The 27,244-nt window shown below is 39.4% G+C and overlaps 1 protein-coding gene across 1 annotated transcript; it reads right to left on the minus strand.

Moving 5' to 3' along the window:
• Positions 1-1,951: 1,951 nt before the first annotated feature.
• nherf1a (NHERF family PDZ scaffold protein 1a) lies at positions 1,952-27,239 on the minus strand. Its single transcript, XM_058406004.1, has 6 exons — positions 26,497-27,239; positions 12,707-12,877; positions 10,100-10,253; positions 8,381-8,424; positions 3,313-3,426; positions 1,952-2,699 (listed from the first exon to the last, which is right to left on the minus strand). Exons 1-6 carry the CDS (start codon positions 27,007-27,009, stop codon positions 2,514-2,516), a joined length of 1,182 nt encoding a protein of 393 aa, XP_058261987.1. The 5' UTR covers positions 27,010-27,239; the 3' UTR covers positions 1,952-2,513.
• Positions 27,240-27,244: the final 5 nt, after the last annotated feature.

Raw genomic sequence — 27,244 nt, forward strand, 5'->3', positions numbered from 1 at the left:
AGACTGAACATAAAAGTGAAATCTTAAAAATAAAAAAAAATTAAAAAAAAAAACATATTAAAAAATCTGTATTTTGGATACAAGTAGCTGAATTATTTGTAATAATTATAATTAAAAAAACCTGAACTAACATTTAGCCCTCATGGTACATTTAGAGGTGAGGGTTCGGGGGTTTGTAACTTTTTTCATAGAGTCTGTACATGTTCTTTTTCTTTTTCTTTTTGTTTCCTATGATCCTTTGTGCTGTGATTATAGGATTTGATAGCTTCTAATGTATATAGTTCAGATGTGTGTGTGTGTGTGTATATGTGTGTGTGGGGGGGGAGGGGGGGTTGGTCTCTTGTTGGTTGAGAACATGTTAATTTGTTTACAAGCATTGCAAACTGTTTCCGCATGGCTGTGAAAATGTATCTGTTGATTTTTGACACACACAAAAAAACAAACATTTTACACTGAATTAAAGGATGCTTTTAAAAAAAAAAAAAAAAAAAAAAAGTGGTCTCTTCTTGAGTCTGTTATTAACCTGAGAGGAGGAGGAGGAGGAGGAGGAGAGGAAGACTTTGTCCTCACTTGAAAGTTCACACATTGTCGTCTTGTTTACTAAAATAAATCTGCCACTGTGTGTTAAATATTTGCCAGAGCTCTTACTCATCTTTAATAGAGCGGATGTGTGTGTGGGTAAAATGGAATCATAAGTAATAATGACTTTATAAAGTCATTATTAAAGTTTCCTTGGACACAGGATGCTTTCTGTAGGCAGTTTGTGGCACTTCAGGGATTGGTCAGAGATATCAGGGCTTTCTGCTCTTCAAATTTCAGAAAGAAAACAAACGATTATATTTTCCTATACATAATAATTGCTGCATAATACACTATATTGTCAAAAGATATGGGACACCCCTCCAAATCATTGAAGTCAGGGCTTGGGCTCGGCCCCTAAGTTCCAGTGAAAGGAACTCTTAATGTTTCAGTATACCAAGACATTTTGGACAATTTCATGCTCCCAACTTTGTGGGAACAGTTTGGGGATGAACCCCTTCCTGTTTCAACATGACTGTACACCAGTGCACAAAGCAAGGTCCATAAAGACATGGATAAGTGAGTTTGTTGTGGAGGAACTGCACAGAGTCCTGACCTCAACCTGATAGATCACCTTTGGGATGAATTAGAGCGGAGACTGTGAGCCAGACCTTCTCATCCAACATCAGTGTCTGACCTCACAAATGTGCTTCTAGTGGAATGGTCAAAAATTCCCATAAACACACTCCTAAACCTTGTGGAAAGCCTTCCCAGAAGAGTTGAAGCCGTTATAGCTGCAAAGGACGGGTCAACTCCATATTATATTCATGTGCATGTAAAGGCAGACGTCCCAAAACTTTTGGCAAGACAGTGTGTTTAAACCTGAACTCATTCATCAAACTACATTTAGTGTTACGTAACCAAAGCTGCAAATAAAACTCGAGGAGACGTTACATTTCTTTTATTTATTTAATTATTTATTATAGCTAAAGCTGTGGTTTTCTTCTTAGGAATGTTCATAAAAAAAACCTTTTTCTGTAATCAACAGACTGGAAATTCTAAATCCAACAAAAAAAAATAATAAATCGAAAAACATTATTGGAGAGAAAAAAAATTGAACAAATGAGGCGATGATGTTGTGTTTAAAAAAAAATTGAAAATAAAAAAATAATCAAAGCATTTTCTTCAGAAGTAGAACGTGTATTACTTTGCTGAGCACAGGAATGATTATTATATCATTAACATTAATTCACACAAATCTCATAGGATTAAAAAGACAAAACAAACACAGTGCTTTTCTTCCTTCAGTCAAAAAACAAACCACATGTTCCGCGTTAGTCAGAGTGTGTAAAGCTCCATTTTAGGGATTTCTCTATAGAATTTAGGATTTTTATAGCTCTGAATTTTTTTTTTAAAATAAAGAAAAGAATAGGATTTTCTGAGTAGCTGGCCGAGAGACGAAGCTTTCACACCGCACAGCGTCGCTCTGAACTGGAATTAATAAAGGTACAGTATAACGAAGCGTCAGAGGTGCTAATACACACCCGTGTGATCAGCGTGAACAGGAAAAGAATTGTGCATTAATTACATCTACACTGTACATAATAAAGTCATCAATCAAATCACAAACTGGATTTCTATCATAGTTCAATAAAATGCCTAGAAAGGTCAATAAAACACAAGTGACAAAATAACACTGGCTTTAAATGCTCATCTGAGGGGTGTGTGTGTGTGTGTGTGTGTGTGTGTGTGTGTGTGTGTGATTGAGACTAACAGAAATTACGGACCCCCCCTCCAAAAAAAACAAAACGAAACAAAAAAAACATTCCAGCAATTATATCTAAAATGTGATTTTCCTCTTTCCTGCATCCCTCCTGCTTAAACAGTGGTCTATATAAATCAGAGGAGCGTTCCTCATGAGCGAGACGAACGTGTGAACTTTATAAATAAAGGACGTAAAAAGAGGCGTGCTTGTGATGGAGAAATCATCTGCTTTAGAGGTTGCTGAACACCTCGCTTCTCTTGCTCCAGTCCATAGGTGGCGCTCTTTTGTTGGAGCGTTTCTGGTGCGCGCGCTCTTTAGCCTGCTGCAGGGAAATGTTCAGGTCCAGCGATGCGGCTGCGCTCGGACTCGCGCTCTTCTCCACCGCCGGCTCTGCGGCTTTCTCTCCTGCCTTCTCCTGTCACACGCATCAGGGTTAGTGTCACATGATGGACCGAGTGATGTAATGTGGACGGATCCAACACACAACATTTACAACAAACTGTACTCTGTGGTGGTGGTGATGATGATGATGATGATGATGATAGTGGTGTTTGCGATGTTTGTGATGATGGTGAGTATGATAGCAATGATGGTGAAGATGATGATTATGGTGAAAATGATTATAATGGTGGTGAAGTTGATGGTGGTGAAGATAATGCTGAAGATGATGGTGATAATGGTGGGGAAGATGATGGTGATGGTTATAATGGTGAAGATGATGACGATGATGGTGAAGATGAAAATAATGGTGATGATTACGATGATGGTAATAGTGATGGTGATGATGGTGATGATGCTGATAGTGATGGTGATAATGGTGAAGATGATAATTGTGATAATGGTGATGATGAAATGATGCTGATGATGGTGATGATGGTGTTAGTGATGATGGTGAAGATGATGGTGAAAATGATGAAATGATGATGGTGATAGTGATGATGGTGATGATGGTGATGATGATTATGTTTGTGATGATGATGATGCTGATGATTATGTGGTGTGTGTATGGTGTATGCAGTTGCACTGACCTGTACTGAGGGACTGCTGGCCGTCTCAGCAGGGATGGATGCAGTGGAGGAAGCGTTGGATGGCGTGGGACTCTCTGACGCCGGCTTGGCTTCCTGAACTTCTTCCTCCTTCACCTGCACAGCAAAGTCAAAGCATGTCTCATACTGACCATCACACCACTGAACACTGGTCCAGCTCCACTGAACACAACACATCCAACTGCTGTCACGTACACCACCAAACACATCGTCACGTGACAGTCAGTCAGTACAAAGTCCTCTTTAAATTTCAGTTAAACCACGTCGTTGAATTCTCATCCATGATCGGTTGAATGGTGTTGACTAAAAAAGGAACGTCAAAAATGTCCGATTATTTCTTATAACAGCATGCTTCATGTAGTGGAGTGTTTCATTTCTCTTCTACCACAATGATTTATTTAACCGCTCTCACTGCTTTCTCAGAGCTAATAACACAAAAAAACATCACTCATGTTACTCTTGCATTCTCTGGACATCTCTCTTGACTTCTCTATCCTGATTTTCCTTTTATACATTCCTTATAAACTAGATTCTTTTTGATTCTATAGATTCATATAGATTTTTTTTGTTCCAGCCCAAATGAGGATGAGGATGAGGTTCCCTTCTGAGCCTGGATCCTCTCAAGGATTCTTCCTCATATGATCTGAGGGAACTTTTCCTCACAACCGGCATCTCAGGCTCTCACATGAGGGATAAATAGTAACGTAACTTTAACCTTTGTTATTTTTTTCTATGTTTCTATACTTCTGTAAAGCTGCTTTGAGATAACGCCCATTGTTAAAAGCGCTATACAAATGAATTGAATTGAAAGTTTCTTTAAGAAAAGCCTTCACCTGTCATATGGACGTGTCACAACATGCATTATAAAGTAAGGAGATAGAGATAAAAGTTATAAACGTGTGTAATCGTCTGCAAATCGACGCGTAATAAAACAATTAAGGGCGTGATTTTCATGAAAACTGATCTGTGGTGAAGCGCACGCCTTCATTCCTCATTTTTATCTCACACATCGTAAAGAGTAGTGAGGTCTCGACCATGCCTCGACCATCGGCTCCTTCTCTTCCCTTCTGTCCACTAGGGAGCAGCCTTGAGACTGATTTTCCAGTCTGGGAGCTCCACTGCGTTTAAAATACACACCCAGAACGCATCAGCAACACACACACACACACACACACACACACACACACACACACACACACACACACACACAAGTGACTAGAGAGATATTAAAGGTGGAATGGAGTTCTAAACTCCTGCTCAGAAGGCAGTCAGTGAGTGAAGACTACAACTTCCTGATGCTGTGCTGCTTCACTTCACTTCACTTCACCACAGTCTTGTGGTTTCTGTAGCACACGTCTACAAGCGTCACAGCGCTGCAGTGCAGGTGCGGCTTTTCACCAAACTTTTTTTCAAAGCAACACTGCGGGCTTCAGTAACATTCTGCATGCTGTTAATCATTTCAGTCTCATGAGTAAGTGGAGGAAGTACAAATAAAATCCAGTCCCTGCACCTTCAACTATTCTTTCAGCAAGTGCATTGAGAGAGAGAGAGAGAGAGAGAGAGAGAGAGAGAGAGAGAGGACACTAAAATATGCCATGTTAACTGAAGACATGTTCATGTACCAGGATGTTTAGGGTTACTAGAAAAGCGGCATTATACGGGGGGGGGGGTTCGGAAAGACTGACCAAAGACTGACCAACAGAAAGAAAGACAGGAAGGAAGACAGACAGACAAAGAGAGAGAGAGAAAGAAAGAAAGAAAGAAAGAGAGAGAAAGAGAGAAAGAGAGAGAAAGAGAGAAAGAGAGAGAGAGAAAGAGAGAGAGAGAGAAAGAGAGAAAGAGAGAAAGAAAGAAAGAAAGAAAGAAAGAAAGAAAGAAAGAAAGAAAGAAAGAAACTGGGTCACTAAAGAAGAGAGAGAGACAGAGAGAGACACACAGACAGAAACCGTGTCACTAAAGAAGAGAGAGAGAGAGAGACAGAGAGAGAGACACAGACAGAAAGAAAGAAAGAAAGAAAGAAAGAAAGACAGAAAGACAGAAAGAAAGAAAGAAAGAAAGAAAGAAAGAAAGAAAGAAAGAAAGACACTGTCACTAAAGGAGAGAGAGAGAGAGACACAGACAGAAAGAGACAGAGAGAGAGACACAGAGACAGAAAGAGGCAGAGAGAAAGAAAAAAAGAAAGAAACTGGGTCACTAAAGAAGAGAGAGAGAGACACACACAGAAACACAGACAGAAACTGTCACTAAAGGGGAGAGAGAGAGAGAGAGAGAGAGAGAGAGAGACACACAAACACAGACAGACAGAAACTGTCACTAAAGAAGAGAGAGAGAGAGAGAGAGAGAGAGAGAGAGACAGAAACACAGACAGACAGAAACTGTCACTAAAGGAGAGAGAGAGAGAGAGAGACAGACAAACACAGACAGACAGAAACTGTCACTAAAGAAGAGAGAGAGAGAGAGAGAAAGCAAGAAAGACAGAAAGTAAGAAAGTAAGAAACACAGACAGACAAAGTAAGAAACACAGACAGACAGACAGACAGACAAAGTAAGAAACACAGACAGACAGACAGACAGACAGACAGACAGACAGACAGACAGACAGACTGTAGTGACACAGTGGTGTTTTTCATCAGAAAGCTGCAGGACTAACAGACTGTAGTCTGGGAGCTGCTCCACCCTGCAGGATGTCGTCTCCTCTCTGGGAGGAAGAGCTCTATAACTCACAGTGACTGACGTTCCTCCACAAGAGCGTGACTGAGGAGGAGCCTCGTGTCTAAGAACTCTGCTTTCGCTTCATGTCTTTTAATATAAATACACTCTAATCACCCTGAAGCTCATGAGCGTGATTAGACAAGTTCCACAAAACACACACACACACACACACACACACACACACAGGGTATGTTTACATGCGGTCATTTCCACCAATCCGGACGAATTCAATCCGACAGCAGTGTCCGAAAGTTCTGTTTATACTGTACGTACCCTAAACACTGCAATCTGATTCAAATATTTGTTTATGTGTGCTGTACAGAGCGGGTGGCGTGTTCACTCCACTGCACTGCATGTTTTTTTCCCAAGGTATTGTTGGATTTGATTGAGAAAATAGTCTGATTCAAGCGTTTACATGGTTAATTATGTCCTAAAAATATCCCAACAAATTCAATCTGATTGCAGATTCCAGAAAGTACAGTTTATATGTATCCTAAACGTTGCGATCCTATTCAAATATTCCTTTATATGTTATGACTAACTTTGTCCTACTTACCAGATTATTCCACCCCTTTCATCCAATCAAAATTTCATTAGGTTCGAGCTCAATCAGATCGATGTACGGTGTTTACATTAAAGTATTTTTTCGACCTGGTCGAGCCATCAATCTGATTGCTGCTATAGTAGTAAGTGAGGCTTTATACATCAATCAGGCATAACATTATGATCACTGAGAGGTGAAGTGAATAACACTGATTATCTCATCATGGCACCTGTTAGTGGGTGGGATATATTAGGCAGCAAGTGAACATTTTGTCCTCAAAGTTGATGTTAAAAGCAGGAAAAATGGGCAAGTGTAAGGATTTGAGCAAGTTTGATGAAGGGCCAGATTGTGATGGCTAGACCACTGGATCAGAGCATCTCCAAAACTGCAGCTCTTGTGGGGTGTTCCCGGTCTGCAGTGGTCAGTATCTATCAAAAGTGGTCCAAGGAAGGAACAGTATAAAAGTACATTGCATGACTACAGCGCATCAGTGAGGGCTTTATGACACTCGACAGAGAGTGAGATCCTTAACAGTAACCAAATTAAGAGCTTGGCTTAATCAGGAAACTTTGTCCTGAACTTTTCTCTCTCTCTCTTTTTTTTTCCTTCAGTGCCGCACCCACTTCAGCTCACAGCACAGAAATTAGAGCACAGAGCAGGGCTATATCACAATGACACTCTGCCAGAGCCGTAATCTTTTAGCCATTAGGCTGTAATCTAAAGCCATTCCCCTTTTTCAACAGAGTATTATCTATTCTACTGATTACCTCCAGATACAGCCAATAATCTAGATTCTGAAAGAAAATAAGAATTCTGGGAAAAACAACACCTAGTCATTTGTATTATATATATATATATATATATATATATATATATATATATATATATATATATATATATATATATATATATATATATATATATATATATATTTATTAATATAAAAATATCTTTCAAAATATACACAATATGACATGCAGTGAAATGCTTTTTACGGGTGTCCCTGATATAAAAACAGAGCCAATTAACACTAAGGTAAAAGAATAAAAATATAATACACAAAGATAAAATAAAATAAAAATTAATTAAATTAAATTAAATTAAACCTATATGGCATATAGGGAAAATATTTCAGGCTACATTAAGCCATTTCACAAGACTATACTGTGAAAGGTGCTTGTATTTTTGTTTTACTGGAACATGAGTTTGATATTGCTTTGTATAAACTGTACTACATGCATGAGTTTTAGTTTTAGTTACGGGAAAAGAACACAACGCTTTAAGCAACTGCCCGGACTAGTACACATGAACAGCAGTGTGGTTTCCAGATATAGAAACTAAACCATGTTAAGAAAGGTGTTTGAGAAGACCACGCGTGGGTCTATACATTAAAAACACATACATGTCCTCAGCCATGTCACCCGTCTCTCCCATCACATTTCTTTTGGTCTCTACACTGGGTGATATAGTTATAGTTTGCATTCCATCCCACTAAAGATCAACATCTTTCTTTGTGTATGAAGGTGTGATGCGTTTCAATCACAATATAAATGTGCTGTTTAGAAGCAGAGTTTCAGTGCTGTGAGAGGAGAGTGCACTCGCACTGCACAGGTCTAGTGTGAATTCTAGATAGCACCATTACAGCGTGAAAATGTACAGCGGCTGTTTCGATATTAGTATATGCGAGTTAACGTGGGCCAAACGAAACGATACAGACTCGAGTTTGCCACGTGGCTTTAAACTGAATCTGTGCCATTCACATTGAACACAAGTTAACACAAAGATTGTTTTTACCTTTTCATCAGCATCTCCGCTGGCAGCAGGTTCAGGAAGAGGGCCTAAGAACAAACAGGAATAAGGTTAGCCGATAAGACTGCTGCCCGGTCACTGCTTATATCTAAGTACACGTACACTTCAGAGTGAACACATGCAGTCAGTAATAGATTGTCGTAAGGTGCAAAGCTGGAATGTTAGGAAAAATTTGTTTGAGCTACATCCTTACAATCCGGCTGTGCTTAAATTAAATGAAAGACTTCAGACTTCAGCTACTATAAACATAACTTCAGCCTTAATTAGCTTTGATACCAAATGCACAAGTTCCTAGTTAACTCAAGATGTCTGTCACATTTACATTACTGCACAGTGAAATTCTTTCTTCACATATCCCATCAACAGGGTTTGGGGTCAGAGCGCAGGGTCAGCAATGATACAGGGCCCCTGGAGCAGGGTGGCTTGGGGGCCTTGGTGGTGCTGGGGCTTGAACCCTGATCTTCTGATCAACGACCCAGAGCCTTGAGCTACCACCACCCCTTCCTTCTACTACTTCAGGAAATGTTTTTTTAAACAGATTTTTGCCTCTTCCATGGCATATTTTTAAACAGTTTGTGTAAATTTGCACTTTGACTCCTCTCTAACAGCAGGTATCCAACATGAGCCAACACGAGATTAAAGTGTGCTATGCCAAAGATCCTCAATCATCCTCTTTACATGCAAGGTGTAACATTAACTGTTTTGAAATGATTTAACTCGCAGAAGAAATCACAACATCAAAACACACGCAGCTTAAGATTAGCCTCAAAAGTCTACAGAGGTAACAGACATTCTGAATACAAGTCTTTAATCCATAAAATGTCATTTCCAACCACATCAGAGTTTTGTATGCATCTGTTGACATCCTGTTATAAAAATAAGATTCGTTTTGTCCTATGACCATGATGGAACACGGTCGATAGTACAGGACAGAACATCTGCGAATAAATGAGTGACTTCGTCCAAGTTAAACATCAGCATGTGTATGACAACGCGGAGTAGACAACTATTAACTGACGGGTCAATGAGCAAAGTCCAAAAAGTTATGAACGTGGAATATTAACAGCTGGTCACATGAAACTGAAAACACCCAAAAAGCTACTAGAGTGCTTTTATAACCTCCTTCTGCTGTTAAACATATTTAGGGTTTGAGCCCACGCTGTTGCTATGGCCACAGTTTCCAAGACGACCTGCTGAAAGGACATTGTTGACTTTGACTAATACTCTCATGTCAAGATAGAGGCTGGGAGTTAATGTTTAAACAGCAACATGCTCACACTGTCTGTGTGTGTGTGTGTGTGTGTGTGTGTGTGTGTGTGAGGGAAATGTCAGCCAGTGAGCACTTAAAGCTTAAGGTTCAGTGGCTGAAAATATGTATATGTGCAGAAAATTTTGAAATCACATGCCAGAATGAAAGCTCATGATCTGCTCACAGACACACACAGACACAGACACACACACACACAGACACACACACAGACACACACACAGACACACACACAGACACACACACAGACACACACACAGACACACACACACACACAGACACACACACAGACACACAGACACACACACACACAGACACACACACACACAGACACAGACACACACACACACACACACACACACACACAGACACACACACACACAGACACACACAGACACTATAAGTAAAGAGTCCTAAGGGCTTTTATAGCTGTTTACCTGTAAGGTGTTCCTCAGAGGGAATAACTTGGCAGCTCCTGAAGAAAGCTTCTGTGTCTGGATCCACCACCAGCAGCTGCAGCTCATCTCCTCCTGACTTGATGGCACCTACTACATCCGAGTGCTGCAAGCCCTGAACAACCAATCCGTTCACCTGATTTACCACACAGAGAGACGGAATAGTCAGGAAGAGCAGATATACAGAAATATGGAGGCAGAAGATGGAAGACGAATAAAGTTGCAAAAAAACGGTTGTTGTGTATGAAAAACAAAGTACAGTGTGTGGAGGATGTCGGATAATAATTGATTTTCTCATAAAAATGCCAAAAGAAATGCTTATATTAACATTTATAATCGTATTTCAAGAGCAGCCTGGGTGATTAAAAAAAATGTAGGGTAGGCAAAGCAAGTGAAATATTAAGATGCATTTTCATAAATCGCTGAACACAAATCAGGTTTGAGGTCTACACAGAGAGAGTTTAAGGGCATGAAGAGAGGCTGAACATGCTGTATACTTCAGCTGTATGGATATGGAGGCAGCAGAGAGCGCTGTGTGAGAGGAGACACCTGAGGAAACACTGTGGTTCTGTCTCAGTGCTGAGGAATGTGTATGTGGGAGAATGAGGGCAGAGGAGTGGGCTCTCTGGAATGTCCATCCCAGCCTCCCATTTCCCAGGCTATTAAAGAGCAGCAGGCAAACAACAGCCTGCGGCCTTCACATGGGATATTCTGTACCCACACACACACACACACACACTCACACTCCCTCTCACACACACACACACACTCACTCGTACAAGGATACAGTATCAATATTCATGGAGTTGAAAATATGCTGAGACTGCATTTCCAGTGCAGGCGGAAAGCTTCCCGGACTTCTCTGTCTGTTTGATAAATATGAAATGGAAAAATATCTGAATATCTAGTGAGCATGAAATTTAACGTCTTCTTGTTCAAGACATATAATTTAACAAAATTATATAATCAGTTATATATATATATATATATATATATATAAGTGATTAAATGCAGGTCTTGGTAGTAGATGCAGACATGTTGACTCTGTGCACAGTTTTGTTTTCTAGGTCAGAAAAACCTCAAGATTTATCATTTGTTCTTGACATTTCCATATCCGTCTACTCTTGGAGCATTAGACTGGAGTGGCATCGGTGGAAAAACGCGATTTGGAGAGCGTGAAAGCTTTTTCTTCCTTCAACTATTGCCAACGCTCAAATTACTATTCCGTCTTGGTAGCACCGAGAAGGGCCTTTAAGATGGAAATCCCTTCCGTAACAGGATGTAGAGAAGCCTGACACTACAGTGCCGAGCAGGAATTCATCAAAACGGCTTAACAAATAAACTATTCAAATGTCTTTAGTTAAACAGGCTGAACTATTATTCACACTAAGATGAAAACCCTGTTTCATTTAGAGAAAGGAGTGAGACTGGAGTGATCGGGATCGAGGGGGAGGGGGTCGGTTAGAGATACACACATTAGGAATAGGGCACAGATCCAGAGTTGGACCATGTGCCAGATGGCTACAGGCTCTTACAATCCCCAGGTCACTGACCACTGGCGAGAAGCCCTGGAAAAACACAAGCGAGGTTTGCGAATACTTTATCCTACAGAGTAACATGATAAGCTGCATTACAAACAAAATACAAATCATCCAGGAAGACAGCGGCATTCAAGATATCAGAAATTCCAAACTGAACACACAGCTTGCTCGCAGTCTGGCCTAATCCCTACTCCAAGTAAAAACCGATGTGTGTGCCTTTTCATTATATTCTAATATCAATTTAAAAATTTGATACAGAGCAGGTAAATAAATAAATAATAGATTAATTAATTAATTAATTCAAAATCATATCTTAAACATGAAATCAGAAAAAGATCTTTTTCTGTGAAAACACTGCATTTAAAACTTTCCCACTTTTTATTAGTCTGAGATGTTTAATTAATTTCTAAAACGTTAAATACATTTTTTAATCAAATTCCCCCAACAAATTTCGTAAGATTTCAGACGAATTACCAAAGGATAAAAAGAGAGCTCTCTGATGTGGTTATATCTCCACATCATGGTACGCTGTGGGATTTCCGTCTCTCCCTAGACACCTCAGTGCCATTTTTAAGTTTTTAAGTGGATTATTCAGAGCCTGGTTTCTTCATCCTAACATTCTTCATGATAACAAAAGCAGTGCAATCTGACCCCTGCTGAGTCGCGCTCTAATCCTTCTACTCCCAGAGAGTCTGCAATTACACTGACCACTCCTGCTCCGGGGCACAATGAGATTAATTTACACACACACACACACACACACACTGTAGTACCTCACAGGCGATACAGAAAGCGGAGCCTCTACTGTTTAACATGGTATAAATGTTCGGTTATGATAAAGCTTCAAATTGCTACTCTCGTGTTCTCAACAGGAACGTTGGCACTTTACTTCCCACCAAACACTGGTGTCTAGACTGCTAGATTAAATCACAAGCCTCTTTTTTTTAAGCTGAAGTGAGACAGGATAGTGTGTTTGTGTGTGTGTGTCCAAAAGGGTCAGAGCTCCGGTGTGTTACAGAGCTGTTAGGAGGGGTTGGGAGCATTGTACCTGCACTACTTTATCTTGGGGTCGAAGTCCAGATTTCTCAGCTGGAGAGTCCTCATCCACCGCCCTGATATACTGGCCTGATTTGGACTTGTCACTGTGCAGGTTGAAGCCATAACCCGTTGCGCCTTTCTTCATGTGGCAGAGACGGGGACGAAGCTCATTCTTCGATTCCTACAATTGAGAAACGTTTGTTTAGTTAGAACCAAAAAAAAAAAAAAAGACTGATCCATGAAGCAGATACATGATGTACACTAAACAATGAGAACATGAGATAGCAGACACATTTAACTGAAGATTACGTAACACAGAAAAAAGCCAGCACTCTGTAAATCTTCAGTTCATTAAACAATAATAAAGATTATTAGAGCGTATGATGATATCATAACATCCTGTACTGTTAAAAAACACACACAAACACAGCACCTAAGCTGATAGAAATCCACTTTCACCGTGAATGTGAAAGATTTCCAACGTGGCCACAAAGAAGTCCAAACTACACAAAGCAATACGACACAATAAAACGACAAGAAGCAAAAACTTACATAGCAAAAATACAGCTGCTCTGTTTCTAATCTGCTCTGGATATAACGCATAAAACATAGAAAGATAAGCTATACCATCGAAAAGATCGGATATTTTCAGTGCGACCTCTGCCCGTGCGTTCTGCTCTGGTGTGAACTAATGAATCTGCCTCGTCATTTATACTTCCTTTTTCAATGCAGAGGGTGATATATGAGCCAGGTTTTACCCAGCCCAGGGAAAGTGAACCAAAAATGTTGCACTCAGGAAAGAAAAGAACGACCTTTCTCTCATGATCATTGATATTTCCAAGTCGATGTTGATCTTGTGGTGAATGAATGAAATCAGGGAAATAAATATATACTTAATTTGTTCGATTGATAATGTCTGAAAACCTTTAGCTTTAGCTTACGTGCACAAAATCCTACCTTAGTAAAAGATTCGAATAATAGTTAGTTGTAAATGTTTAACCCAAACAAAGTCAGATAAAATCCCAGGCACAACTATCTACCTATAAATATCTCCAAAGTTAGACATCCAATAATTATCAGAGAACATTCTCACATATAGAGAGAATTATCCTCAACCAAGGCTAGCTAGCTAACATTAGATAATATTCCCTAACAAAGTCAGTTAGCTAATGTCCATAGTGCAAATCCCCCATGCTTGAATGGGATTAATCAGTATAATTATCCAAAAGCGGCTGAGTGTGTTTGCTCATTTGTTTACAGAAGGTTAATCCTAGGCACTTATAACACGATTACTTAAAAACTATTTTAGGGTGTGTATTTGGCATGGACGCTTTCATTTAAGCAGTAACCATCACGGATATTCAAATAGCATAATGCTAATCTCTGATGAGTTTCCTGGAACAAAGCTGGACCTACACAGTGCCTATCAGGACAGTACATCTGATCCAGAAAGCTACTTTCTCTTCACAGTGGATAGGGAACTGGTCTGAAGTGTGTGTGTGTGTGTGTGTGTGTGTGCGTGCGTGCTCACAGCAAAACAGGGTTAGTGTGGGTGGTGGTGTTTAGGCTTAAACAAGATTACTAATCTCTCCTGTCCTGCAGCGGATGTCGGTGTATCTGCTTCAGGAAGAACAGAGGGAGGGAAAAAAATAATAATAAATATTTAATAGTCAAATGTACAAAAATACAGATTGACAACTGATTTTTTTTTTAATTATACTTTTTTAAACAAATTTACACTATGATTTTCCTGGATTGTTACTTGGCTTTCTTGTACCGCTCTGTCAACCTCCACTTCCTCTATGAGGGATTAATATACTTGCATCTCAACTCCCAGATAAAGTCCTGACTAGATGTCTAAACTAGATGTCTAAACTAGATGTGGCTGCTCAGGAAGCTACGCAAGCTTTTTGAAAGGATGTGCAGGAAGTGAGAGGCCACTCTGCACACTACCGTTCAGCACAGCTAATCCACTGGTCCATATGTCACGTTAAGAGCATTAGATTCTTACTGATCAGGATCTAGCTGCTCAGAGCAAGCCACAAACAGGAGGGTAATACCGCTGTGGCCCTTTGTTACGTGATGTAGAAAGAAGTTGTTTTGAGAAATGTTTCTGGTAGGTAATATTACAGGGTTTGTTGCAAAAAGGTCTCTTGATTTGGTGAAGTTGAGAAATAGCTCGCGTCTCAGAAAGCAGTGGAAGTTAAACTTCATCAAAATGAACTTGTGTGATGAAACAGAGAAACTGCTTCACTGTGAGAGGGGAAAATAAATAAATTATTTACATAAAAAAGGTACGACTAGGTCTATGTGTATTATGTAATATTGGCTGAAATATAAACTATATTGCCAAAAGTTTTGGGACATCACTCCGAATCATTGAATTTAGGGGTTCAGAAATGTCTTGGTATGCTGAAGCATTAAGAGTTCCTTTCACTGGAACTAAGGGGCCGAGTCCAACCCCTGAATTCAATGATTTGGAGGGGTGTCCCAAAACGTTTGGCAATGTAGTGTACATATACATAGACATATCTCATACGCATTGTATCTAATATAATCTCTTGTGTAGAGTTTATGGCAGCATGGTGGTGCAGCACAGAATGTTCTTGACTCCATGTGAGTTTCCTCCTGGCTCTTTGCTTTCATTGCACCTCCCAAAAAACATGCTGGAAGATGCATGAGTTAAAATAACCCCGACATGTCGATGTGTCGATTGTGTGTGTGTGTGTGTGTGTGTGTGTGTGTGTGTGTGTGTGTGTGTGTGAGCATGGCGCCTAGCCATAGTGTCACATCCAGGGTGTGTTCCTGCCTTATGTCCAGTTTTTCCTGGGATTGGCTCCGATTCCACTGTGACCCTGCCAGGATAAAGCAGTTACTAATAATAGGACTAAAATAAAGTAGAGTTCATGATATTTTTAAACAGACCTTTGCGAGTAGAGTAATATTCTTATAACAGCCACTGAGCACTTAAACCTGTCCTCGCTCTTGTTTGTTCTTTAAACAAATACATGATGGTAAATATTTAGGCACTGGTATTTAAAAAATGCAAAATATTTGAACAGATTATTAAAAATAAATGTGTATTTAACATATATTACATACGATAAAGTTATAAATAGAAATTCTGCACATAATATTCTCATAGACCTGGGGTTATTATTTATTTAAAAAAAAATTAATGCCACTGGTTGGGCAGATTTTTCAGGGTAAAATTAAAGAAACAACTCCAGATGAATTAAATTAAACACAATAAAAGCTTCTTGAATCTTGAGATGGAAAATTCACAACTAATCGTCTCAGAAGAGGAGGATTCCTCTCAGACTAATAATGAGGATCTCAGTCTAATAATAATGAGGATCTCAGTCTAATAATAATGAGGATCTCAGTCTAATAATAATGAGGATCCCAGTCTAATAATAATGAGGATCCCAGTCTAATAATGAGGATCTCAGACTAATAATAACGAGGATCTCAGTCTAATAATGAAGATCTCAGACTAATAATAAGGATCTCAGTCTAATAATGAGGATCTCAGTCTAATAATGAGGATCTCAGACTAATAATGAGGATCTCAGTCTAATAATGAGGATCTCAGTCTAATAATGAGGATCTCAGTCTAATAATGAGGATCTCAGTCTAATAATGAGGATCTCAGTCTAATAATGAGGATCTCAGTCTAATAATGAGGATCTCAGACTAATAATGAGGATCTCAGACTAATAATAACGAGGATCCCAGTCTAATAATGAGGATCTCAGACTAATAATAACGAGGATCTCAGTCTAATAATGAAGATCTCAGACTAATAATAAGGATCTCAGTCTAATAATGAGGATCTCAGTCTAATAATGAGGATCTCAGTCTAATAATGAGGATCTCAGTCTAATAATGAGGATCTCAGTCTAATAATGAGGATCTCAGACTAATAATAATGAGGATCTCAGACTAATAATAATGAGGATCCCAGTCTAATAATGAGGATCTCAGACTAATAATAACGAGGATCTCAGTCTAATAATGAAGATCTCAGACTAATAATAAGGATCTCAGTCTAATAATGAGGATCTCAGTCTAATAATGAGGATCTCAGTCTAATAATGAGGATCTCAGTCTAATAATGAGGATCTCAGTCTAATAATGAGGATCTCAGTCTAATAATGAGGATCTCAGTCTAATAATGAGGATCTCAGTCTAATAATGAGGATCGGAGACTAATAAGGATCTCAGACTAATATTAAGGATCTCAGACTAATAATAAGGCTCTCAGTCTAATAATGAGAATCTCAGACTAATAATAAGGATATCAGTCTAATAATAAGGATCTCAGACTAATAATAATAAGAAGGACCAGTCTAATAATAAGGCTCTCAGTCTAATAATGTGGATCTCAGACTAATAAGGCTCTCCATCTAATAATGTGGATCTCAGACTAATAATAAGGCTCTCCGTCTAATAATGTGGATCTCAGACTAATAATAAGGCTCTCAGTCTAATAATGTGGATCTCAGACTAATAATAAGGCTCTCCGTCTAATAATGTGGATCTCAGACTAATAATAAGGCTCTCAGTCTAATAATGTGGATCTCAGACTAATAATAAGGCTCTCAGTCTAATAATGAGAATCTCAGACTAATAATAAGGATATCAGTCTAATAATAAGGATCTCAGACTAATAATAATAATAAGAAGGACCAGTCTAATAATAAGGCTCAGTCTAATAATGTGGATCTCAGACTAATAATAAGGCTCTCAGTCTAATAATGTGGATCTCAGACTAATAAGGCTCTCCATCTAATAATGTGGATCTCAGACTAATAATAAGGCTCTCCGTCTAATAATGTGGATCTCAGACTAATAATAAGGCTCTCAGTCTAATAATGTGGATCTCAGACTAATAATAAGGCTCTCCGTCTAATAATGTGGATCTCAGACTAATAATAAGGCTCTCCGTCTAATAATAAGGCTCTCCGTCTAATAATGTGGATCTCAGACTAATAATAAGGCTCTCCGTCTAATAATAAGGCTCTCCGTCTAATAATGTGGATCTCAGACTAATAATAAGGCTCTCCGTCTAATAATAAGGCTCTCCGTCTAATAATGTGGATCTCAGACTAATAATAAGGCTCTCCGTCTAATAATAAGGCTCTCCGTCTAATAATGTGGATCTCAGACTAATAATAAGGCTCTCCGACTAATAATAAGGCTCTCCGTCTAATAATGTGGATCTCAGACTAATAATAAGGCTCTCAGACTAATACTACTACTGCTACTACTTATTATTATTATTATTATTATTATTATTATTATTATTATTATTATTATTATTATTATTATTATTATTATACTACTACTACTACTAATAATAATAATAAGGACCAGTCTAATAATAAGGATCTCAGTCTAATAATTAGGATCCCAGTCTAATAAGGAAGGTATGAGAGAAGCAAAGAGTCACTGAAAAAGAGTTGCAGGATGACCTGAAAGCACCAAGAATGACAGTTACACAGAGAACAATAAGCAAGGAATTGCACTGCAGTCAATCATCATCATCATCATCATCATCGTTCTTAAATCGCACACCAAACTCCGCTGCTTAAACAAAAAGCACAGAGATGTCATTCAGACCAGATCCATTAAATGCATTTCAGCTTGTTAGGTTAGCATTCCACGTCATCATAGGAAACATGTATGGACTAATGTACCAGGATGTATAATAATTACATCTCACAAGCCAAGCAACCAAATCTGAGGATTTCAACATGATAACAACCTCAAAATAATTCAAAACTGGTTTCTAATAAAGAAGATGAAAGGCGCCGACATGGCCTAGCCATCTCCTTTATTTATGGAGGATTCTGACATTGTAATTTCATCAGCAGATCCTTTGTATCTTTGAGGACTGTAATAAATTTGCCTAGACGAATGGGCCAGAACTGAACCACGATTCGGCTAATTACTTTTTACTGTAGATGTATTGTTGCAGTACACTGTAGTAAGCTGTAATTGCCAAAAACACTTTCCTAACAATTTTTTTAAACTTACAAAAGTCAAAAGACATGGAAGTTAGCTTACTGGTGTTCGGCATGCAAATGTTCAACAGCAAGAAACAATATACATAAGTAAATGTATTTCCGTTCTGTATTAAAGTCCACTAAATAATTCGGTTTCACTTACAAACCAGACCAGATACTGTATCAACGCCTTCACAGATTCAAATAATTCCATCAATCTACCTAATAATTAATGTCTCTTCAGTTTAGTTTGAAGAGACAGATCTAACAGAGCATGGCACGAAAGTGACGTCCATTCACTGTCATGAGAGGACGACTGATCCCACGAGAAAAGGTGCATGTGATAAGATCCTCTTTTCTTCCAAATAAAATGCTTAATTTAACTTCCTTTTAAAGTCAAAGAAGCTTTATTGTCACTTCAACCATATTTGGCTGATGCTATGAAACAACGTTCCTCCTGGACCAGCGGTGCTACACAGAACAAAAACGCAGTATAGGTGACGAGGACATAGAGCTAAACTTTACGACGAACTATACTAAAACTAGAATGAACTCAGAAATGATGCTGGTGTTCATGTAAGTAAGATAATCGAGAGCTTCTGGTTACACAGTCACACTTGATTATATTGTGTAGTGATAGAACGAAAACTGATTTACCCAGATAAAGACGGGTTCCTGCTTGAGGCTAGTTCCTCTCAAGGTTTCTTCCTCATATCGTCTCAGGGAGTTGCCATCACTGCTTGTGGCTTACTCATTTGAATTGAATGAAAATGAAATTTTCTATTCCTGTACAGCTGCTTTCGACAGTGTTCATCGTTAAAGGATAAGCAGGCTCCAAAGATGGACAGGTGAGCATAGAAAAATGTCTTGGGTTGAATGGCGTGAATTGTCAGTTACACGTGATTGTGTAAAAAATAAAGCAGCTTTTACCAAAAATATTCCACTGCTTAAATCTTTGGGTCTCTCCAGCTGGGCAATGACTCCGGTATAGCGGTGTGATAAATTAGCCATGTGTTTGCTCTGGTATGCTGATGTTAGGGAGTGGAGCTGCCAAGTCATAAAGGAATGAAGAGGTTGGCAGAGTGTAACGTTATACCAAGCACACACTTGCTCTGAGGGTTGGACAGGGCCTGGGTTCCTAGGCATCTGCTTTCCCCCCCCCTAATTTATCAGATTTGCCTGTGGGCAATACAATTTAAGGAATGATAAACTACATAGAGACTTGATATTGAAATGATTTCTTGAGCAAGGAGCAGTGCACTATTATCACCCAGATGATGAACTTAAGCCACAGATATTTTGGGTTTTGAAAGTGGTGTTTGTCCTCGTGAGGCGGGGTCACTGAAGTGTCGTTTCCGTTCTGGCATGTTTTTTTTTTGTTGTTTTTTTTTGCTTTTGGGGAACTGCCCACACTTCCCTGAACACATTACACCCACTGCTCTACCGTAGCAACAAAAGCAGTAACAAACCTGAAAAAAAAGGAAAACAAGCAGGAAGGCATTCAAGTCCAGACATTTTATGCATCATGACATACTGAATAGTATGAAAGATCTGATTTCATTTCTTCTGATCTACAAATGAGGGACAATTCAAACCCAATACACGGCTTAGTAACTGAGCGTCTTGCTGTCAAATCCCTCAACCTTCCTGTTACAAAGACAGAAGCTTAACGCAACAGTGTGTTACTGATAAGATAAACAAAATTCCTATTCTTACAATACACAGAATTGTACAGCCTGCGTAGTCTCATGTTGACCTTTTACATCCTGTAGGCCATGTTACTCCAGTGCTCAGGAGAAGAGGCCTGGTTTATAATGGGCTTTAGAAACAGGGCTATTGTCTGTCCTGAGCCTGTGATCCTGCCGTGGAAGTTTCACAATGAAAAGGCGTGCCGCTTTGAAAGATTCCCTCGGAGGGGTTCAAGCCAAGTTAACCTGAAAGAATAACCATTATCCAGGCAATCATTATGAGAAAAATATCATTAGTTTTTATTCTTTCAGAATCTTTGGCATGTGAACTAATAACATACTAATGTCAACCAGAGTCAGTTAAAAAGAGGATTTTTAAGAAAACACTACAGGAAACACCCAACAGTTTCCATATGTAAGCGCCTGTCCACATCCAGACACCGTGTCAACCGAGAACCAGTCGAACCGCTGCTCGGGTGTCTGACGAAGCACTTTCATTATTCTATTTAAATTCATCTCGCAAGAGATAACAAACCTGAACCTTCAAAGCAAATTCTACACATGTATAACACACCTGGTTTTGGAGAAAACCCCCATTGTGTAGTGTTTCCCCTGCAGCCGGGCCGACTGGTTAATTAACTAGTTTAATTCAAGTGAGGGAATAGACTAATATATGTACGCCTGGTCGTGCTCTCGGTGTGGGAAGGACGGCGTACTCCATCTCCCCTGTCAATCAAGCGACACTAGACGATTGTATACGTCTGTGAGCTTCGTTATGTTGAAGAGGGTAGCTTGGTAGGGGTGTCGAGGGGATTTGGGGTCTGTGGGTTTGAGGTTGGGAGTCTGTTACCACTAACTGCACTATATTTACACTTAAAAGCAGAATGCAATCCATTCAAATCTTATCTCCGTCATATTTCCTAAGGTTATTTTTTAACCGCGGTGCAGGTCTCGCCCTGATGTTTCATTAGAATTTTTTGACAAAGACGTTTGGCCTACAGAGCCGAAAGATAAATGACTGAGTAACATGGGGCGTCACATGACTAGCTTCAGAAATCAACAACTAGCTTAATTCAGAAACAGTATGACCTCCCTGAAAACGTTTTTGCCTAATCGTGTGAAATTCTAACATGCGTATTCATTCCAGGAATAATCCTGTTCAACAGCGTGGACACAAAAGATCATGGAGTGACCGCTGCTCTCTGTCACCATCCTTATGGAACATCATAGCAAAGGTTAATGACTTTATAGCGCACTCATAGCGCTCATGATCTTGTCTCTGTGTTGCTTCAATTGGTAGCTTATGTAAGAAGGCTGAAGGTGGAGTGGAGGCAAAGAAGCAGCTTTTCATTGCTTGCTGATGGATTTTATAATAAAAGGCACAATGGTTGTGGGTTCAAAAGGAGAATTTGAAAGTTTATAGGTCACATGCTAAGACCGAAAAAGAAAAAGAAAAAATTAATTTTTGAGCGACACCCTGTTTCTTTCTGTCTTTGAAAACAAACAGTTCACTGGCAGGAAAACACTAACCATGTATTACAGGAAGTGGTTTTTTTTTTTCTTTCTAAATGTGCTTCTCTCTCTCCCTCCCTCACATCTAGACGAGACTTCGGCATCTGATGCACGCTCAAATTGACTGGTTAGAAAAACTACAATTGGCCAGAACAATAAGCACCTCAGCTGTGTGCAAATCGGAAAACACAGGGTGCTGTAAAGAGCATCACCCCATAGTTACACACACGCACACACACAGAGCACTATTATGACAAAATTTAGTTTTAATCAAAACTGAACAGTCTAAATTTGTTTCATGATTTGTTAAAGGATTTCAGTGTCTTAAATCAGCCACTTAAAGCAATACAAAAGTGCTGCAGAAACTACTACACGACAGATTCTCTAGGTCACTTCAACTTCTCTCCACCCAGAGTTAAGACTGCTGCTAAACCCTTTCTAAGGAACCGCCTGAGGAATTAAACAGATTTTATAGCAAGCGCCACCTTTTCTACGTCTTCAAAGCAACACGACTTAAACGATTAACACACAGGGGAGTTTCCATGCCAGGATCTTAGGCATTCGTGTTCTGTAATTGCTCACATGACACATTCTCTTTTCATACTCAGCAACACCTTCTTATACAAACTAACTGCCTGCAAAGACAACAATTGCAGTAATGACAGCTGCGTAAACTCGGTTCATCAACATACAGAGAACTTGAGAGACATAATAATACAGAAACATACACTTTTACAATATTACATTATTCCAGATTGTTCTGTGAATCAGTCCGGGGAAAAAAATGGCTGAACGACACAAAACTGCGTGTGTGTGTGTGTGTGTGTGTGTGTGTGTGTGTGTGTAAGTTCCACACCAAAAACTCATCTCAGTTTGCAAATAGCACCCCACTGGGGATGGCTTCAAACAAAGGGAGCTTAGTGTGAGTTAAATGGACAGCCACTCTGAGGATGACCCATTCACAGGCTTCACTTCTCAATGATCCAAGAAAAAAAAAAAAAAAAGCATAAAATGCGAGAGTTTGAGAGAAAACCCAACAACAAAGGAGTCATTCATGGATGATGAGGACTTCAAAAACACTTCAGTAATTGCTTGGATGAAATGTGCATATACAGTGACGGATAAAATTTGTGGCTTAGCCTAGTTTGAACTTTCGGGGATGTAGGAGCGATAATGTGCATGAACATTAAATAGTTATTAGCTAATGGCTGTGTACCTTATAATCAGCTTAGACTAGCCTAATAATACCCCTGGGCCATCACTTTACTGTCCCCTGCGTTTAAACATACACACTAAATGAAAACTTTCTTTCTTGAAATATCAATAAGAAGCATGGTTTCTATTCTTTGTCTTATTGCTGATCGTATTAATCCACACAGGAAAACCCGCGATTATGAAATCTGCTTGTCTCTGAAGCTAGTGACTTTTTATATGAACCATGCGACCCTTTTATCACTACTGTGCTCATTACAATAATAAATAGCAGACTTTTTGCAACCTAAGCTGTTATACCTCCCATAACAAATGCAATAATTTGTGCAGTTACACACCGAGAGTCTTCTGCACTACGGCTCGAAGGTTAAAGATTGTCTTCTAGTCAGAAGAAGAGTGACAGATACATCACTAAACTATCTCGTGAAAGAGTAACCAGGGCTGCTCATTAAATCCTGCAGAGCTGGCACTCACTAATGCATCTTGATAAAACCAGATCTGATCCTACTGGTTAAGAAGAAATAATAAACCTAATGTGAACAAATTAATCACCGTGTTTGTATTAGGGATTTTTTTTAATTATTATTATTGCCTCACCGTCTCTGTCTGGTCAGCACTGTCATTTTCGACTTCATGTAAATTGTTGTAAATATCATACGAGTTGAAAGTGTGTCATTTCCTGCAGCTGTGCTGTATTGGCAGTATTATCTGATGGTTTTGAAATGTCCTAGCATATTAGAAGCTCTTTGAGAGTTCGTGTGCCATGTTGGCTGCTGCAGCAATAAAAATCTGCTCTATTTGTCCTACACGGCTAATGGTTTCCACAAAGCCTAACTGGCCACGTCCGTCACTGGAACAAATACATACAGCATGCTATAAAATCTTTAAGAGCATGGCTTTGACAATGTTAAGGCGATATGATTTGTTTCACTCTCGCTTGAGTAACCGAACTTTCTCATGATGTTGTCTCCAATAAGACGTCAACTTAAAAAGGGCTTTGTGTCAGCCCTCGAGGTCCTGAATCGAAAGGAATTCCGGCTAATCCTTCAGAAATGTCAGGGCACACTTAAAACGAAAGGCATTGTGGATTCAGACAGCAGGGGGAAAAAAAAAATAAAATAAATCAGTGGGAAAGTCATATCTTAGATATTTTCTGCTCCCTTTGCACAAGCTCAACAGTCTACCACCAAATACCAGATATCTTGAGGATGACGTGCATCTTATCACGCTGAAGATTCCTTACAAAATGGTCCAAAGGTTGGCAGAATCTGGCAGCTTTATCTATTTAATGCATGCTAAGCGTTCTGTCTGTATCTAGTCATCTTGGCATAAGCTACCAAGCTAAACTTCTGGACACACCTGACCGAACATGCTACTCAATGCTGATTGGTCTGAAGGCGTCCAGTTCATTTCTGCTCAGACAATTAATCCGAGCTTTATATTAATACAGATTCTTAGAGTAATATACTGGAAGTAATCTTTTTTTTTTATTTTTATTTTTTTATAGTACACAGAAACCTGTATAGTGGACATTAGGTTATATGCTGATTTTTTTTTTCTGGGAGGTTTGTTTAACGTATTTGGAAAAAGAGTCCTGAGTTTAAGTGGAGGTAAAGCTGCTCCTTTAGGCTTTCAGGAAGAGGATAACACGACAAGCTGCATTCACAGCTGATCTGCGTGAGAATAGGAAGCAACCTGCATCACAGATGCAACTGTAAATGGATAAAAAGTATGAATTCTTTTTAAAAAAAGAAATATAATTGTTAGTATCGACAAACTGCTTTGGTATAAGAGGAATAAAACACTTTGGGACCTTGTCTTGTTTTATTCCTACATTCTGAGAATATTTAAAAAGGCATTGAAACACTGTATTAATAATAATAATAATAATAATAATAATAATAATAACAATAATAATAATAATAATAATAATAATAATTAAACCTCCTTGGTGAAATTTCTCATGAAGTTGGATTGCCAGGAATGGACATCACAGATACTGTTACGACATTAAAATACTAAATAGTTTATAGTTTTCCATCCATTTTCTGTATTGCTTATCGTACACAGAGTCACAGAACCTGGGGTGTATCCCAAGTGACTCAGGGTACAAGGCGTGGGCCATCATGGACAGGGTGTCAACCCATCCCACACACACACACACACACACACACACACTCACACATTATAGATGTCACATAACACATACCACTGGACTAGGGGAGGAACCCCCCCAAAAACATGCAAGTTTTTGGTGTGAGGTGTGAGACAAAAGTGCTAACCACTTAAGCCACCAAGCACCAGCTTGTTAAATGTCCTTAAAACCTTTCTACGAGCTGGTGTCTCCAAATGTACAAGTAGAGACACTGGAGAAGAAAACAAAACAAAACATTCATAGTCACGTCATTGTCATCAATCATTATTTGGCTGTTTTGTGCTTCCACACAGGTACATATATATAGATCCTTTAACAAGTAAGTACAGGAATATAACTCTGGCTGTCTAACAAGCCAAACATGAGTCAGACCCGGAGTTAAAAATAAAAACGGAGCTCATGTAGTGTTAGTGGTAAAGCTTACTGCTTTCACTCGAACACACTTATTTTGGTGTACGAAAAATAGTTTAGAAAACCTTGTCATGTATATCCATTCATCATGTCTTACATTATTCATCCTTTGCCTGAAACAAACTTTAGACATCGCTGTGGAAGACCTTCCAGAGACGGCGTTTTGTTAAAAACTCAAAGTTGGCAGATTGCTTTCCTACTTACTTAACAAACGAATAAAAATAACAAATAAAAACCCAACTTAACATTATGCCATGATACTAATATTAGGCTCTTAGCTGACAGACTGGAAGATTTTGATATCATACAGATATAATAATAGGTTAATGTCGTGATAAAGTGAGTCGTCAGGGTTTTATATAGCTTTTCCATCACAATATTTATTCCTGAGAATCTATTTTCAGTGTCCCTAGCTGTCATATAAACAATCCTGTTTGTTTAAACTATATATATATATATATATATATATATATATATATATATATATATATAGATAGATAGATAGATAGATAGATAGATAGATAGATAGATAGATAAGTTTAAATGTATAAATGTCAACATAAGGACATTAGTGTGTCATTAGTGTGTGGTTTCCATGGTTACTCTATAAATCTGTCAAAGGCCCCTTTAAACATTCCACATGAGCTTCATTAGGTCTGTGTGTGTTGCACAGTTATGATAGTAAACCTGCCTAAGGTCAGGGATGGGTGGTGGTATATCAGGGTGGCAAAAGTCTGCAACCCCTGTGACGCAGCAGGGTAAATGCAGGACAGAATGGCTATATTAATGGATATATGTGATCTAGATTTACCTTGGAACTCAGGCTGAGTGTGTCGAGGCCCATGTCTCCGTTGGTGGCACGTGCAGGGGCTAGGACAGGCACGGGCTCAGGGTCGGGCTCAAGTTTGGGGACGGAGACAGGGACAGGGCTGGACTCCGTGGCGGTGCCGTTCCTCTCCTGTGCGGCGGTGTCCGGCTGGTCACCGAATGTCGGCAGTCCTTCAGTGACGAACTCCTTCCTGCAGGTCAGGTTGTGTTTTTTGAGATACTCAGCCGTCTCGGGGTCCACGACGATAAGCTCCAGCTTACCCGTTACTGCTCGTATCTTGGACACGACCTGCTGGTGGCTCTCCCCATCCACACTCTCCCCGTTAACGAACACAAGTTTGTCGCCAGCCTTTACACCAGACAGCTCTGCCGGGGACCCAGGCTCGACCAGGCGGATGAACTGACCCGCTTTATTCTTCTCCCCGTGCAGGTGGAAGCCATAGCCGTCGTTGCCCTTCTCCAACACACACAGTCGTGGCCTCAGCTCGCCGGACATCGCCGTAAAATACAACTGACCAACCGGGACTGAAAGAAACACAGATTGAGGATTCAACTGAACAGAGACCGAGAGGGCGGTCAGAGAAAGTTTAAAAACTGTTCACTTCCCAAGGAAACTTGACGAGAAAAGTTCCATGTAGTCAGTGGTCGCGTGGAGGATGATGTGCGTGACACTTCCTCTAAGTTCTTCAACTTAAGAAGTGCTTAGTGCGCGCGAGGTATCTTGACGCGGC

Source organism: Hemibagrus wyckioides, linkage group LG13 (assembly GCF_019097595.1).
Source record: "Hemibagrus wyckioides isolate EC202008001 linkage group LG13, SWU_Hwy_1.0, whole genome shotgun sequence".
NCBI lineage: Eukaryota > Metazoa > Chordata > Actinopteri > Siluriformes > Bagridae > Hemibagrus > Hemibagrus wyckioides.

Coding starts and splice junctions, on each gene's coding strand:
- nherf1a (XM_058406004.1), bottom strand. CDS start 27,009: ATGTCCGGCGAGCTGAGGCCACGACTGTGTGTGTTGGAGAAGGGCAAC. Junction 12,878..26,496: donor CACTCAGCCTGAGTTCCAAG/GTAAATCTAGAT, acceptor TCTCAATTGTAG/GAATCGAAGAATGAGCTTCG. Junction 8,425..10,099: donor CTCTGAGGAACACCTTACAG/GTAAACAGCTAT, acceptor GTTTGTTCTTAG/GCCCTCTTCCTGAACCTGCT.